At 39.7% G+C, this 18,381-nt stretch overlaps 1 protein-coding gene across 3 annotated transcripts in view; it reads right to left on the bottom strand.

Annotated features, from left to right (window-relative positions):
• nr3c2 (nuclear receptor subfamily 3, group C, member 2) overlaps window positions 1-18,381 on the bottom strand; it is a 321,123-nt gene that overhangs the window by 32,020 nt on the left and 270,722 nt on the right. For all 3 annotated transcript variants that reach the window (XM_072567406.1, XM_072566818.1, XM_072567476.1), the window contains exon 7: window positions 3,972-4,102. In XM_072567406.1, the coding sequence (XP_072423507.1) occupies window positions 3,972-4,102 (131 nt within the window). The remainder of the gene's footprint in view (window positions 1-3,971; window positions 4,103-18,381) is intronic.

Here is an 18,381-nt window from a genome sequence, read left to right as displayed (position 1 = left end):
ACAGTGGAAACCATTTTTAGGATCCTGACTGGGCTGTCCTCGGAGGGAACCATTTTTTTAGCTGAGTTGTTTTCTAACTGAAGTTGTTTATGAGAATACTTTTGCTGACTTGCTGCTGTCTCTTCTCACCCACTGATACGTTTCTCTCTCTCTCTCTCTCTCTCTCTATATGGGAGCTCTGTTAGAACCACGCCACTGTTTATCAACTACTAATTGCTGCAAACTGTGCTATGTGACCACCTAAAGTTGTTAGACTGCCTAATGTTGCTAGACATGCAATGTTCTGTAATTAACAGTCAGTCATGTGTAATTCTAGATAATCTATGAAACCCTGTACCTTGGCGGAGAGGTCATGGTCCAGTCGTGCTGAGTGGTCACTGCTCCCTTCCCATGATATCATGAATAAATGTGTCAATTACTCAAGGCCTGCGTATGAGATTTGATTAGCGAGAAACAGAAAACTGCTACAACAACTACCTTATTAACTTGTTCTGCCCCCTTCAGAGATCTGTGGAAAAGCACCCCAAAATTCCCCTGTTCTTCTGCAGTTCCTAGTGTTCTGCCATTCATTGTGTACTCCCTTACTTGTTCATCTTCGAAAGTACTAGGAGAAAGTGAGGACTGGAGATGCTGAAGAAGGGCTCATGCCCGAAACGTCGATTCTCCTGTTCCTTGGATGCTGCCTGACCTGCTGCGCTTTTCCAGCAACACATTTTCAGCATCTTCGAAAGTACATCATTTTCCAAGTAACAGTGTTAAATTCTATTTGCCATTGATCAGCTCATCTGACCAATCCATCTGTATTCTTTTATCTTAATGTAAGACCTTCTTTCTTAATGTCAACCACCTGACCAATCTGCAAACTTACTTACCTAACCACCGTCCCCCTCCACATTTTCTTTTAAATTCTTTATGTAGAATACAGTGGGCTACATACCCATTTACTTGGTGTTCTTTATGTCTAAGTCAAATGTCGTGCATCTTGCTAGTGAATTTTCAACTGCTCAGTCTACTCCTCACGTGAGAGGCTTTAGTAGAGATATAGACCAATAGTAGCATGCTTCTGAATTTTGCAAGCTGGGGACACAAATTTTCGCATCCCTGGAGGAGGTGAGGATGGTGTCAAGAAGGGCAAATACTTGAGTGAGAGGCACTCACCCCCTTCTCATCAATTAATGCTGGGTGAGATGGTCTATTGGTGATCTTGATTGTTTAGCAAAAAGACCCTTAAGTTGTCAATTAACAGGTACTCCAAGGGCTCAGATCACCAACAGCCCAATTAAAAGCAGACAGGGCAACTGGCCAGTATGGGACTGGGGCCTCCAGCTGCCCCAATCTGGTGGCAATCAAGTCAAAGGGGTAGCTGCTGATAACACCACACAGCCTCTGCCTCCTCTCCTCTCTTCCATTGACCCCACCCTGTAAGACCCAAAATAAAAATGACTCACCCTCTTGTCATTAGATCACCCGATGACAAGATCCCCAGCCAGGATTTCTAGGACCCAGACACTGCTGTACCTTTGTTCCTGAACCAAAACTTAAATGTTGAGACTCACAATTCACCAAGGACTTTCTGGCCAGCTGATTGGAGCTCCATTCAGAAAGCTTTCCCATTGCGAAATCCACCTGCTTTGACACTTAGGTTGCAAAATGGAAAATCTCTGACTTATTCTTCAGGGGTGCCTGTGCAGATACTCCAACCCCATCCCTCATGATGTCATTCACACACTAATAGCATAAAACTGTTAATTTGGCTCATTTTTCTTTGAAAACATAGATGCAATTTTTTCTTATGTACCGGTAAGGATTTTGAAACTGAACTACACATTCTGAATAAAATTCACTATTCATCCATGTATCACCAAAACAGTCAACTATATTGCAACTGCTTAAGGTGTGAAGCATTACAAAAATGATTGTACATAACGTAGAGGGTTTCATTTGTAGAGGGATCTGCAGTCTCTTATAGAAATCTGTAACTTGATTTATTCATTTCACACAAGAAAGCAATATTGACAATCTGGACTTCTGATATATGTTTTGCACTAGACAACAGAATGACCTCCGTAGTCCTCGTTCCTTAAGAATGGTTTAGGTTTACTCGGATCCCTTTCTTGCAGAGGGCTGTGCTTTCTGGTAGGATACAAGGCAAAACTTTTCACTGGGGTTGAAATCACAAACGTCAGTGACAAGTCCACTTCTACTGGTTTGGCTTGCCTCACCAGCACCGAACGATCTACAGTCCAAATAGTTCTCCCTTCCCTAGGCTGAAATCCCACTTTAGGGATTTGCAGGAGTAGGTTGGGGAGGGGTGGAAGAAGGTGGTGGGGGGGGGGGATGAGGAGAACAGGGTAGAGATCACCCTTTGGGAGGGGTTCACATGAATACATCAATGAGCCCACCAACCTCTTGGGCACTAAGGCTCAAGGTTTTTTTAACAAGGTAATTGCAGCAACTGTGGGAGAAGGCCCGTGACTGTTCGGCATTTAAAGGCATCAGTTTGCCCTCGAGCAAATGATCTGCCCAAACCCTTCCATACCAATGGTAAAATTGCAGTACACATCAGGAACAGCATGATGCATGGACCTCCTACCTGCCATCTTATAAATGTCAAGCCATAGGTATGAATGCCCTTAACGGCGGCCACTCCAGTCATCTGATCAATAGAGCAAAGCACTATGGTTTTAACTCTGGTTTAATGACCTGATTTATTAATTCCTATATATGCAGAATAATTCATTGATTTGTGATCATGACTGACAAAAATACACAACCCACTGAACCCTCTTAATTTCCCACGATCCATTTCACAAAGTCTGAATCATAATGAACGTTTGCTGCAGCACTTAATTGTTTCAAATGTGGTTCAAATTTGAAGCCTTGGTGGTTTCATCTAACATCTATCTTCGTTCCCAATTACTATAATAGTACTGTAATAGAGACTCTACTTGGGATGTTAGTAGCAAGCAGTCTTCCAGTTTCTTTTATGCAACTTTAGCAGTAGAGAGAAAAACAAGAAGGAAGAAAGAATGATGTATTGCGTTTCTCCCACTTGCTAAATCGAGTGTTAAAACGACATGTTTACAATAAGCACCTTTTCTGTTTTTTTTCCTTTCTTTTATAAGTTACTTTGCACAGTTTCTCTGTTCCTCTCTGAAAGATTTTTAAAAAAAGTTTGAGTCTGTTTCTCAGCTCCACTCTTTGATTCACACTTTCTTTATAGATTCTAAGGTTTCCTATACTTCTTCAATACTCTACCTGAAAGTAGGTCCAATACACAATGTCACAATCTTCAGCATAGGTAGGATAAGGATGGAGGTCCTAAATCCACCTCATCCGGAAGAGAAATCAAACCCCACACTGTTCACATTAGTTTGATCCACACCAGACAATTCACTAAGAGGCCACTTGCTTCCCAGTGGAGTCTGAGTAATTGCAGCAACGTGGACTTTTACCTTCATGCTGTAGACCGGAGCCAAGACTAGTGATGGTACAGGTTCCAATTTTCTTTCCATTCATATTTAACCAACATTCTTCCTTTCTCTCATTCTTATTTCTTGCAATTGGTACATGTTGGAAGAATTTACAAATTGATAGTCAACCTGTTTGGCTGGGTTATGAATGCACTTTCCTTGACCATCACATCCTGGTGTCATGAATTTGGAGCTTAGAGGGTGGGATATTACCACTGAAACACACGTCCTCCTTTCTAATGATGCCATTGTGTGACTAGAAAGGCTTCAGACTAACTGCAACTCATCCAGCCAACAAATTAGTGAAGTTTCTTCATACAGTTTTGATACATATTTCTTGAGGATTCATCTCTCAGATACTGTAGGTACAAACACTTGGGAGGATAGCCTTGCAAACAATCAATTATTGAAACAGAATTGGATTTTCAGCTTAAAAACTCAACAAAAAACTCTTATTCTATAATGTACAAGCCCTATCCTTAATAGTGTGAAACTTACTTGTGCCAAGCAGGAGAAGAGCTTTCATGCACAGGAACTCCTCATAAGTCAACTGGAGGCGTACAAATTCTATGCTGATACTTTGCATCCCTTGACATAGCTCATACATAGCTGATTGCTGCATCCGCTGTCTGTTTAAAAACAAAATTAAATGTTGCTAATTAGACTGGAGTTCATCACACATGCTGGTTGACATTAAAATATATTCTAAACACTCAAACCCACATTAATCCAAACTGACCAGATGTACTAAGAAACAGTGAGAAGTAAAAACACATGAATGCCGAGTAAAAGCAGAACTACTGTGAAAGTTGGTTTTATCTTGAATTCAGATACATTTATGATTCTATGACTCTATAAATTTGAACATATTTTGCATTTTCTGGAGTCCATCTAATATACTTTCAAAATTACATTTATTGATACCCCTTTCTTAGTCTTTCCACAACAATTACCTTCAGTGGCAGACAAGATTGATGGAGGACTTGTTCTTCAAACTCTGTACCAATGGAATCTGCACAGAAATGAAACAGGCACAAACCCTGATCCTGAAAATCGTTGTAACATGCTGTACTGGAATTTCAATGTATCACTTTCTGAAAGCTTTTTTTAACTGCACCTTATGAAAGAATATGTTAATTTGTATTCCTATACATGTGAATATTGTGTAAATCAAAATTAGTTGTTCTCAATGCCCTTGAAAGGTTTGATAAAAGGAAGAATTCATAATTAAATTCTAAATAGTGTCTTTTGGCTGATTAATCTAATCAACATATGCAAATTCAATTTAGGATAATCATTAAGTTGTTACCCCTTGTAATACGCAGATATCATTAATTAAATTAATAATTTTGTGTTTTGCATTTTTAAATCAAATTATCAAATAGCCAACAGCTCTCCAGTCCGAACAGGACCTGAGGCAGATGTAGACACTTTTGGGAGTGCAGTCAATCATCAATAAGAACTCACTGAGGTGGCTAGACTTAAGGTAAGATGGACACATTCACCAGGGACATTCTTATAGGGTCCAGCAAACAGGGAATGGGGAAGGAAGTGTAATGATTGTGGAAAAGGACCAGAACAGGGTAAGTCCATGTGGAGGTAGTCTGCTCTATTGAAGGGGAAGCCCTCCGTGGACAATAGGTTGCTTGAATAGGAGGAACCTTTCCTCAGTTGACAGGTCTGCAACCTAATCGCCAAGGTACACCTGGCATCTTCACTATGTGACATGGGCAATATCAGCAATACCACTGGTGATGGGAGGTGGCTTTTAAATGACTACTGATCAGACACTAATTGCCTCAAATGGGTCAAGGGTAGGTCGCTTCCTGCCACCTATCACATGTTGGTAAAATAGCAGTAGTGGTATGTAGGTAACTGGCATACTGCTGCTTGACATACCATCTGATTTTGTGCTTCCCTCTCCAACCAGAATTTAAAAGCCTGCTCCTGGGTGGAGAGTAAGCTTCTGGGTATGGGTCACTGATCAGCCAGAATCTCATTGAATAGTGGAACAGACCCCAGAGACCTAATGGACTATCCACATTTCTCTGTTTTTAGAATTCCAAAGTAGGCCCCATTTTTACATCTGGTATGCTTCACATTCTTTATTGTTCTAGCTTCTTCATTGGTTTCTTCCATGCTCAAGATTTGGGAACTCATGGTCGAGGAGTCCCTGCTTTTCTTACCCCTGTTGATCTTAACAGGAGCAGAGGGAGGCTCCAGTATGTAAAACATTGCAAACTTTTGACCTTAGGCTGGGGCTATGTAGTCCCAAGTCTTGCTTAATTTCTAGTCCTCCTGGCATATTGTAGTCTCAAACACGAAGGATTTTCAGTCCTTTTATATCTATTACTGTAACAAATTTATCATTCAAATGTTGTAAGGCTAGATGCAATGTTGGACAGGATTCTCCTGCAGGCTTTTGGACACTGATGTTCAAACCAAATGTAGAGCAAGCGTGCTGGGAGTCCGACTGGAGTTGCCAGTTCTCTAGAGCAGCTACACAGTTTTCAACCTCCATACTCTTCATCTACAGGCTATTCCCAATACAGGACAGGCAACCCACTGAGAGGTAGGCACTGCTGAGATAGGTCCAATACCTCAAGGGTTCCTCAACATGTTGGCACCCACTGAAGTGTAAAAATAAATAATGATTTTTAATGGAAAATGCAAAAGACTCCCCAGAGGCAAAAAAACCCACCCTTTGGATTGTTTAGGCCTCATTCTACCCTTGATGCCTGTGAACTCTCTTTGGGAGAGGAAACCTAAGGCTCTGATGGCAGTTCAAATGACCGCAGGAGAGCCTCCTCCATTAGGTTGACTGTTTCTGTATACATTAGGAAGCTGTTTCATCACAATGTCAATGAGTCCAGAAAATAATCTTAATTGGAACTCCTATTCTAACAATTGTCACCACATTCCTGCCCACCTGGAAAAACTTTCCTGGCAATAGACACACAACAGGGAGATGCCCCAGTACACCTACCCTATATTCCACCCCTCCCCCCAATCTCCAAGTTTGCCACCGCTGGGTCCATTGACATAGTTTCACCCTCTTCACAGATGCTGCCTGACCTGCTGAGTCCTTCCAGCCCATATTCTGTTTTAATTGTAAGGGTGGTATTTTTGAATGATCAATAATATTGTGAAAACATATTTTTCTCCAACTTCACTTTATTTTCACAGAGTGCAACTGAGGTCAGTGACACATTATTAAATATGTTCTTATTATTTTTCACTCATTCAATTTTAGTCTGGATAAACAAGCACCTCATCACTCAAACATATACCCTAACTCTTAACAAATAAAGGAAAAATAAAATGATTGATCGTTCTAGCCCATGTAACATACCGTGAGAAATCAGAAACACTGTATAAATACAGATAAACTCAACATTATGTAAATAACCAAGTTTTGGAACACTGCCAAAGTTAAGCAAATCTGAACCTTTTTTTCTTAAAGCAACATAGTAAACTGTCCAACAATTCAGTCATATGTTCTGAGAAATCCCATGCTGAAGATCCAAACTCTAAGGATGAAACAATATGTTGTAGATGGCTTCAGATCTGATGATGGACAATTAATGTTACAGTTCTTCACTGAGCAGGGCTAAACTTTTCCTCATCAAATTTATGCTGTATCATTTAAAGTTTTACTTTGTATGGATCAGATGACCGCATTCTTTCACAGAACTGACATACATATAGTTAGTGCCATCACACCGCATTGACTCTCCAATTACTTTGAAGTGCAGCAAGTGGTCATTACATATAGCTTTGCACTCAGAGTGAATTGTTGAAAGAAAGCATTAACAGTTAATTTACTCTGGTTTTTGAGTGAGAGGGCCAAAATTCATTATGTGCCCGCACCACTAGAATTGGACAGCAGGCAAAAATCGGAGTATATAAAGGGAAGCATGAAGTTAGATGTTCTGGAGCATGCCTGTCATTTCTGGGCAAATCTTTACATCCTATTTGAATGCTGGTGTGCATTTACAATTATTTAGTCCTCTCACATCACTCCTAAGTCCAAGAAACTTTGGAAAATTATGAGTAGCATGTCTATAATTCCACTTTCTTCAATAGCCTTGGATGTATCTTATCCAATCGAGGGGCCTTATCAACTTGAAGTACAGACAGTCTATTCAATACCTTTCAGCCACCTCTTCTTTCACATTAACTTGGGTAGCATTTTTCTTCTCTTGATAAAGGCAGATACAAAGTATGAAATGACTCTGGTCATGTCTATTGCCTCCATGTGTAAATGTTTCTGTTTGTAGTCCCTCATTAGTTCCTTAGTTTACTCCCCTTTGGTTAGTTATATGCCTGTCAAAAACGTTTGGATTTCTGTTCATGTTATTCCCCTTTGTTTCTCTTATTTTTAAAAAATTTTGACATCCATAGAGATATCCTCATGTCTTTAACAAGATTATTAAAGTGGTACAAAATGGTGTTAATTTTTCACAATTCCCTTGATGCAGGAAAGGCTTCATCAGGCAACAAAGTAACAAATATAACTCCTTTATTCAAATTGGGAGGGAGGAAAATTTATAGGCCAGTTATCTTGACATGCACGATGGAAAAGGTGTTGGAATTGAGATATTATACTTCTTTGACTGAGTAATATCTACTATGGATAAAGGAGTGCCATTATATGTAGTGGACTTAATACTGTAGTAAAAGTCTGTGTTCAAACACTGGACTTGACATTAATCATACAAACCCATAATCTGGCTCATAAGGACTAACCTAAAGGAATGGACTTTATGAGGTACCTGAGAGAAGTGTCTGACGAAGAACTTGGATGGGATGTTACTTTCCATAATTTTAAGACTCAATTATTCAGTGATTTACTAGCTGTATATTTGTTGGAATGACATAAATATTGATTTGTCTGCCCTGCCAACAGTGATTTGCAGCTTAATTCTCAAAGGTAGCATTGAAGCCTGCTATGAAAGTGTTGGGGAGTGAGAAGGCGGAGTCCAATTGGATATATACTCTGAATATATGCTCCCTTTGCCTGACTCCACGGGAACATTTTTCAAAATAATTACTTTAACTAGTAGCTGTAAGGGCTGTTGCAGGGGGCAAACATGGTGCATGCCAATTCATCTGTAATTATTTTCTGATTGGGTTCTTCAATAGTTTTTAAAGAAGCCAATGCTTGTATTAATAGACAATAGGTGCAGGAGTAGGCCATTCGCCCTTTGAACCAGCACCACCATTCATTATGATCATGGCTGATCATCCACAATCAGTATCCTCTTCTTGCCATATCCCCATAACCCTTGATTCCACTATCTTTAAAAGCTCTATCCATCTCTTTCTTGAAAGTATCCAGAGACTTGGCTTCCACTGCCTTCTGGGGCAGAGCATTCCATATATCCACCACTCTCTGGGTGAAGAAGTTTCTCCTCAACTCTGTTCTAAATGGCCTACCCCTTATTTTTAAACTGTGTCCTCTGGTTCTGGACTCACCCATCAGCGGAAACATGCTTCTTGTCTCCAGAGTTCCAATCTTTTAGTAATCTTATACGTCTCAAATCAGATCCCCTCTCATCCTTCTAAACTCAAGTGTATACAAGCCCAGTCGCTCCAACCTTTCAACATATGATAGTCCTGCCATTCCGGGAATTGACCTTGTGAACCTATGCTGCACTCCTCAATTTCTCTTGTTATCAAGGCCAGTTTTAATAACATTAGCTTTCTTCACTGCCTACTGTACCTGCATGCTTTCTTTCATTGACTGATGTATAAGAACACCTCGATCTTGTTGTAATTCCCCTTTACCTAACTTGACTCCATTTAGATAGTAATCGGTCTTCCTGTTCTTGCCAGCAAAGTGGATAACCACACATTTATCCACATTAAACTGCAGCTGCCATGCATCCGTCCACTCACCTAGCCTGTCCAAGTCACCCTGTATTCTCATATCATCCTCCTCACATTTCACCCTGCCACCCAGATTTGTGTAACAGCAAATTTGCTAATATTACTTTTAATACCTTCATCTATATCAAGAACGTATATTGTAAACAGCTGCGGTCCCAGCACCGAGCCTTGTGGTAGTCCACTGGTTACCACCTGCTGTTCTGAAAGGGACCTGTTTATCATTATTCTTTGCCTCCTGTCAGCCAGCCAATTTTCAATCCAAGTCAGTATTTTACCCCCAATACCATGTGTCCTAATTTTGCTCACTAATCTCCTAGGTGGAATTTATCAAAGGTTTTCTTTTTAGCAGAGATATTGAAAAGAAAGTCAGCATGTATTTATCATTGGGACCATAGCCTTGGTGGACTGGGTGCAGACTCACTGCTAAATTGGCATATATTGTACCCATTACACTATATTCCAATTTCTATCCCTAAATGTTTCATAATATAGCCGAGGAACATAAGAGCACAAAGAAATGTCATTTTTAATAAAATTACCAAGTTAGCCTTTTCAGCATTTGTTCACCCACTGTACAATTCTAACTATATTACCGTGCAGTAATTTATTCGTCTTACTTGCCTTTCAGCTGGAAATTTACAACTCAGTAGTATGGTATCATTAATAAAAGTGACGGATGATATTCATCACAGCACTGATGTGTCACACAGTGAAGTCAAGCATTCCATGAGGGATATTTGTGTGCATGTTAAACCAAGATACTGTTCATCACCACTGTTGATGTCACAATCAGAAGTCACCAATCCAGTTCAGAAACTCAATAAAATATCAGTGCATGACGAGAAGCTGTTGTATCTGTATCAAAAACTACAGAACTACTGTGAACAGGGGCAAAAAGAGAATCATCCAATAGACTCTATGAAGCCAAATTGTCAATGAGGCATGTAGTTATCATGAATGAGAAGTTGAAACAAGTTCACGCTCATTAAGCTTTCCATGAACTGCGACACAAATTAGCAAGAAGATTACTGATCTAAGATTATAGGGGTTGACTTTGGTTGCCTTTTTGAAAAAGTACAAAATATTTGTTGTTTCATCCTTGATGGGAAAAGCTCAATTAACTGGGGTAGTTGAACCTGAAGAGATGGAAGAACAGGGATATTTAAGCCTTCCTGATGAAGGACTTTTGCCCAAAATGTTGACTTTCCTGCTTCTTGGATGCTGCCTGACCTGCTGTGCTTTTCCAGCACCACTTTAATCTTGACATGTTTTAGCTTGTGTTGCAGAATAAATTACTTTAAACCAGAGCTGTGAACCAACATTAATATGTAGCTGCTTGGACTAGATGTATGACTTTGATTTTCCTGGAAATCTCTGAATTTTTTAAAAAAACGTAAGTGTTTTAAATTTTTACTGCATTCTCACCCACTTCTGCTTGTGACAAGGTTGGTAGTGTACTGAGAGGAAGAATAGTTGTGTGAGCACCTATGTGAGGACCATGTCTTGTGTCTCTTGGGGGTAATTTTGGGAAGTGTCTATACTTCCTTTGCCAGCTGCCTCGAAGAATGTCCAATTTGGATGGATGCTAGGGTGAGCATCTTCAATAAATGGTATGGTGCAAATTGTTGTCAAAATATTTGTGCAACACTTTTGATGCTGCTAAGAAAAGTGTTATGCTACCACTACTAAGGAAACTGTTGAAAAGTGTCATCTCTGTTGAATGTTGGCTTTCTGAGGAGGTTCTTTCGGAGCTGGAGGGATGTCCTCTTGGCAGGTGACTTCATGCAACTTCCAGCAGGGATGAAAAGCCAGCTTTAGCTCTTAAGCCAATCTTAGGTTAATCCTTCTTGGGGCTTCAGCAGAGGTAATTGGTGCAGATTCTTTTGGCTCTTGTCAAATTGCTGTAAGTAAGCATGCAGCCCTGAAGATTCAATTGGTTCCTGTAGGAAAGAAAGGCTAAGTATCTTGTAGTAAAGTGATAAAAATGAAGAGAGTGAATCTCTCTCTGTTGTATGAAATGTTAGAAGCTCATCTATTAGTGACGCACAGTGGTGTAAGAATGGATTAGAGAACTTAAGAGTTGGAGACAAAAGCTAAAATGTGCATGTGAACGGTCACATTTGGATTGTGAACTTCCTGTTATTTGCTCTACAGCTCCCTTGGGTTGGCATTCTCTCTCCTGCTGATTTATGAATTGGACCATATTCCTTGATTCTTGACATTCAATTTACTTTTTCATTATTTCCCACAAAATTACTGCATCTTTCATTAGCTTCTGGACCAATTTTGCTCCCCACAAGTGAATTGGAATCTTTTCCCACATTAAAGAAACTGTGTAATTATCATTTGTTGATTTTACTTTTTCATTGTACTCCTGGATCATTTTCTATTTCTGTGCCTCTGGATTAATGCACTTTTCAAATGCTCCTTGGATCAATCTCCACAAAACCACAATCATTTAGCATAACCTCTGTTGTGTGCTGGCTACAAATAGCTACATGATTCAAAAAACCCATCCCCAGCCACCAAGCCTTTAGCATTGCCACTGTTCCTCTTCTAGCCTTTCAATTACAATAGAACTATGGAGATTTTACCTTCTACTCCTCCTCTTTAAGATGCAAAATTGGTTGCTGTCATCACTCTCGCTAAACCCATATGACTGTTACTTCTTGTTTCATCCATCAAGTTAGAACGTTTGTTAGAGGACAGGTATCTCCTCTCTTATCAACTCTGACCCTAAAGTTGCTTTCTTGCCATGCCCAGATATTTACCGCTAATCAATTCAATAATTCATGCAGCACTTGTTAACAATAATTTCTACTTTTGTATAGCTATTTTAATATAATTAAACTTCCCAAGTTATTTGACATTAACATAATAAAGCAAAATTTGACATCACACCTCATGAGGGAATAATCAGTCAGGTTAAAGCTCAGTCAAAGAGGCATGCTTTAAAGAGACATGGACAGGGAATTCTGGAACTTGGGGATGTACAACTGAAGGCATAGCGACTAATGGTCAAGTAATTAGAATCAAAGGTGCATAAGAAACCAGAATTGGATAAGCACAAATATTGCAGAAGATTGTGGGGCTGGAGGACATTACAGATGACTAAGGCTATGGAAGTCAGAGTCATACAGGTGGAAACTGACCCTGCAATCTAACTAGCCCATGTTGACCATGTTCCCAAACTAAACTATTGCCAACTGCCTGCGTTTGGCCTCGAAGCCTCCAAACCTTTCCAATTCATGTATTTATCCAAAGAGATTTGAAAGCAAAGAAGAGAATTTTAAAACCATGATGTTGCTTGACCAGGAGCCAATGTAGGACTAAGCACAGGAGTTTGAGTTAAGATATGAACAGCAAAGTTTTGGATGACCTCAAATTTACTCTGGTGTGGGAGACCTGCCAAAAGTATATGGAATGCTCAAGTCTAAAGGTATCCAAAGTACGAATGAGGGTTTTGGTCGCAGATGAGCTGGGGCACAAGTGAAGTCGGGTCATGTTCCAAGATGGAGTTAGGTGATGTTAGTGATTGCACAAATATATGGTCCAGAGCTTACCTTGGATTTAAACATGGCAATAATTTTGTGAACAATGTGGTTTAGTTTCAGCCAGCTGACAAGGAAAGAAATGGAGTTGGGAGCTTGGAGTGGAGCTTAGAGTGGGAATAAAAATTATAGCTTAAGACTTCTCACTTTTAATTGAATAAAAGCTTTGCTCAGATAAGCAGTCTGATAATTCAGTAGACAACGATTCATATGGCTTCTCAATCAGCTTCCAGCCAGAAACTAATAAAATGTACAAACAAAAACAACTAAGTGACAAAGAATGCATCTTTGGAGCAGGATCTGAATGAACAAGATAAACATTATACGACTATACATCATCCAGTTAAACTAGTCATGTAATGCACAAATTACAATTGCATTAAGTGTAAATGTTAATTTAAAAATCAATTATAAAATGAATAATTAATGCAGCCTGGTATTTCTTTTGCTAGATAAATGTGCAAAATCAAGCAATTGAACATTTGATGATGAAAATTGTACACTGCAAATCCCAACACCACTCGAAAAAATGTTTAGGCAGCACTCTGTATCAGGTAATTTCCCATCATTTCTGCTCACATCACATCTCTTGCCAACTGACTGAAGCAGGAGGGGATCATTAAGTAATTCATGGAATAAACATTCTTCCTTTCCCCAGTGGCGAAGGTTATGATGAAAGCAGTCTAGAAGGGCAGCAAGCTGGATAACTGCAAAGTACTTCTTTTATGTTAGGATAATTTAGAATATATTGCACTTTAAGCGAGGAAATAACCAGCTACAAAAGAGTGAAATTATAGCATACCTGTTTAAGGAAATGTCTTTTTTTTCCTGACTTTAAGTCTTTAAGTGCAGTGGTTATTTGTACATTTTAGTCTTGTAATCATTGAATTTGAATCCTTTCTCATTTGCTTGGCTACAGTTTAGGGAAGTTTATCTCCCCCACCCCACTTTGGTCTTGGAATGTACACTTAAGATCATCTTCTGAAATTTCTTTGGAGCTATTCTGGGCCATTTGGAGGGAGTGGTCAGCAGGCTTTTTTCCCCCCAGTCTGCTGGATATGACTTTGCAGGCTGTTAATAAAATGGACTCCACTGCGATTAATCTCTGCTCAGGAAGAAGAGCTGTCGAGACTACAGGTCCAACACCTAGTTACTGTGCTACGAGAACTCGAACTTGGACTTAATTGCACCTCATCACCTGCAGCACATCAATGCAGTTCTTCTAATGTGGGGCAGAGTGGAGAGCTGTATTTTCTTTCTGAAGGACGAATACAATACTCCAGAATAGTTTTTATTCTATACTGGACTACTTTTTGGTTGCATATCAAGACACTGATCAGCTGAGCCTTTTTTTTTCCCAATCAGACTTTCATATTTCATAAAACAAACAAAGGTCAATACCCAAGAGGATGGCAGTTTTGATTCAAACAGAGTTAGGTTTCAACCTTAAGTTAATGAAAAGTGTAACAATATGACAGTAACTTCAGCATCCAAATGCCTGAAAGTATACAAACTTCAGTACAGTACTTAATTAGCTGTAAAGTGTTATATAGACATGTGGTGGTCATGAAATATGACACAGTAGATGCAAGTTTTGTTGTTTATTTCCCCAGCAACTCCCTGTTGATTCCTTCTCATCTATTTTCACTCTCTTATATCAATCAAACGTCACTCACCAAAGTTATGAATAAACGTTTGTGGTTTTGAAGCATTACATGTGGCCTCCTTTACTTCTCAGTAGCTTTTGAAATACCATTCTTGTCCAATATCTTTCAGCTATCAAGCTCAGTTGGACTGTCTTCACTGGCTTCCAATTACCCATCCAACTGTGATTTCACCAATCCCAGCAATAACCTTTATTCCTGCATGTGTAGCATTATTCTCCTGAGTCTCCAGAAATCTTTTATCCCCTTAATGTGTTTTATACTTAATTAATTTTACAGAATAATTAGCTGCATGTTTAGCATTGTTGTGGCTGAAGAGGTAAATTGTGAGAAATTGTTTAAATGAAGGAAATTATGACCTTCTTATCCTGATAGAAAACAATTTACTTCTGGACTAAAAACACATATCCTTTCCGTTACAAATCCATCTCTACATCCCATGGGCAGGGGAATGTCTATGGATATTGTTTATATGTATTTCCAGAATGTTTTTGATAAAGTCCAACATAAGAGACTGTTAACTCAGAGGCCCACAGAATTGAGGGAAAATTTCTGAAATGGCTAGGAAATTGGTTGAGTGGCAGAAGTAGGGATAATGGGTAGGTACTCCAATTAGCAGAATTTGATGAGTGGTGCCCCACAAGGATCTGGGTCAGGGCCTCAATTATTCACATTATATATTAATGACTTGACTAATGGCATAGAAAGTCATATATCTAAATTTGCTGATGACACAAAGTTAGGCAGTGTAGATAATAGCATAAAATTACAAAGGGACATTGATAGACAAAGTGAATGGGCAAACCTTTGGCAGATGGAGTTCAACGTAAGCCAGTGGCTATCTATTTTGGACTGAAAAAGGAGAGATCAAGGTGCTTTCTGGGTGGTATGAAGTTACATACAGTGGGTGTCCAAAAAGACTTGGGAGTTCAGGTGCATAGGTCTTTAAAATGTCACAAACGTGCCAGAAAGTAATCAAAAAAACTAACGTTGGCTTTTAATTATAGAGGTCTGAAGTACAAGGATACAGATGTTATGCTGCAATTATACAAAACCCTGATCAGACCTCCTTTGAAGTACTGTATCAGGATATATTGGCCTTGCAGTGATTGTAACATCGGTTTAGGAGAATGATACTTGGAATTCAGGGGTTACGTTATGAGGAGAGATTGTGTAAATTAGGCCTGTTTTCTCTAGAATTTAGAAGGTTACTGGGAAATCTAATTGAAGTCTTCAACATGTTAACAGGAAAAAAAAGGTAGATAAAGAGAATCTATTTCCAGGAATTCTAGTACTTGGGAGCTTAGTCTGAGAATTAGGATCAGACTGTCCAGGAGAGATGTCAGGAAGCAAAAGGTAGGAAAGGTTTGGCACTCTCTCTTCCATAAATGGCAGTAAACACTGGATCAGTTGTTAATTTTAAATCTAAGATAGATAAACTTTTGTTAAAGGTAGTAAAGGGAAACGGGCTAAAGGCAGGTAGGTGAAGTTAGGCCACAGATCAGCCATGATCACACTGAATGAAGGAAGTGGCTCAAGGAGCTGAATGGCCTACTCCTGTTCCTCTGTTCCAATATTAGGAGGTATTACAATTTCAGACTCATGTGATTTCAGCTTCTGTCACATGGCCACTTTTCATGGACAATTGTGTGATAAGACACTCTCAACAATGCTTTCAGGAAAAAATGATGTGGAGATGCCGGTGTTGGACTGGGATGTACAAAGTTAAAAATCACACAACATCAGGTTATAGTCCAACAGGTTTAATTGGAAGCACAGAGGGTATTTGAGAAAATGCAAGAATTCAGGGCAAAAAGCAATGAGTTTGGAAATCTGGTGACAATTCTTTTTCACCTTGTAAAAGGCCAACCTCAAATTTCCAACCTATGTTTCCCAGTGAATGCTGCTCCTTCCTGGCATCTCTTTTTTTATAGAACTAGCTATGGTGTTAAAAGTGCTGTATGTAATGCTTCCCTAATGTCAGGCTTTAAGCCAGGGTCCACGTTAAATCAAGTGGGTAGCCTGCCTGCTGCCAACCCCCATACCCTGCTCCTGCACAACTAAACCAGCTTTGGGGTGGTGTCAGGCAGCCCATTCAGCAGCGGGTCAATTGAGTCTCTTGAGTGAGTAATTAAAACTCACTTATTTAAATTTCATCAACAGCAGAGGCCCACATCAACCAGCTAGCCTGGCAGGTCATTATGGAATGGTGTCTCCTTACATAACAGGCCCCGGGCCCAATGCAGGGCTTCCCCAAAGTGCAACTCCACCTGGTCATATTTCCCCCACTGCTTTTCAAATCACATTGTCCATCCCCCTTACTAACTCCCAAACATTTACAAAGCTTCTCACATCACACTTCACCTCATCACCTAAGTATAGTACTGGCTGTGACTACCACATTCACTGGTGCTACCAATACATTGAGAGTTGTAGGCCTCTGGTTGGCCAATAACTCTGAGGAGGTATTATCCCCTTGAGGGGCTAAAATCCTAGCTCTAGCATTAAAGCAACCTTTTGGATGTTTCTCTGGGCAACCGTTCTTCCTCTGGGTGGATTAGCCCCTGACCTTTGTAACCAGATGGCGGTAGAGACCCTAACACCCTTAGTTCCATAGTTCAGCTTAATGCATCATTATAGACTGAAAAAAAACTGTTTACATCCCCAAGTTTCTGTCCTACTGATACTCCTAGAATTTTGTGTTTTAATTTCAGGTTTTCAGCATTTACAGTATTTTACTTTTGCAGCATTTTGATGGTTTCAGCATAGCTGATCAGGTTGTGCACCTATTCGATATTCCTAGATTAAACAACGCTACTTTTCTTCTTTTGATGGAGTGCTTTCTTATTTTTGATCAAAGCTTGACAAAAAAGATCTAAGGTTTGTTTATATGTATCTGTTTCATTATAAAACATAATTAGTTTGTGTTTGGTTCCATTTTACAATAAGATTGTTGTATCAATTAATAAAGCTTTTAAGCTCAGCAATAGGAATACATTCACAAAATCAATCCAAAATGTCTTTTTAGTATTCAAGGTCAGGAGAAGTGAATCAGATTCACTTAAATTAAATGCAAATTGTTGAATACATGGTTCTTTGAAGATTCATTGAAAAAAGAATAAACAGTAACTGTTATGGACCTCACAGCAGAATCATAGAGATGTACAGCACGGAAACAGACCCTTCGATCCAACCCGTCCATGCTGACCAGATATCCCAACCCAATCTAGTCCCACCTGCCAGCACCCGGCCTATATCCCTCTAAACTCTTCCTATTCATATACCCATCCAAATGCCTCTTAAATCTAGCAACTGTACCAGCCTCCACCACTTCCTCTGGCAGCTCATTCCATACATGTACCACCCTCTGTGAAAAAGTTGCCCTGTAGGTCTCTTTTATATCTTTCCCTTCTCACCCTAAACCTATGCCCTCTACTTCTGGACTCCCCGAACCAAGGGAAAAACTTTGCCTATTTACCCTATCCATGCCCCATATAATTTTGTAAACCTCTATAAGGTCACCCCTCAGCCTCTGATGCTGCAGGGAAAACAGCATCAGCCTGTTCAACCTCTCCCTATAGCTCAAATCCCCCAACCCTGGCAACATCCTTGTAAATCTTTTCTGAACCCTTTCAAGTTTCACAACATCTTTCCAATAGGAAGGAGACCAGAATTGCATGCAATATTCCAACAGTGGCCTAACCAATGACCTGTACAGTTGCAACATGACCTCCCAATTCCAATCAATAAAGGAAAGCATATCAATAGCCTTCTTCACTATCCTGTCTACCTGCGACTTCA

Source organism: Chiloscyllium punctatum, chromosome 1 (assembly GCF_047496795.1).
Source record: "Chiloscyllium punctatum isolate Juve2018m chromosome 1, sChiPun1.3, whole genome shotgun sequence".
NCBI classification, from domain to species: domain Eukaryota; kingdom Metazoa; phylum Chordata; class Chondrichthyes; order Orectolobiformes; family Hemiscylliidae; genus Chiloscyllium; species Chiloscyllium punctatum.
Note: the sequence above shows the minus strand (reverse complement) of the source record. Positions and strands in the feature narration are given on the sequence as shown.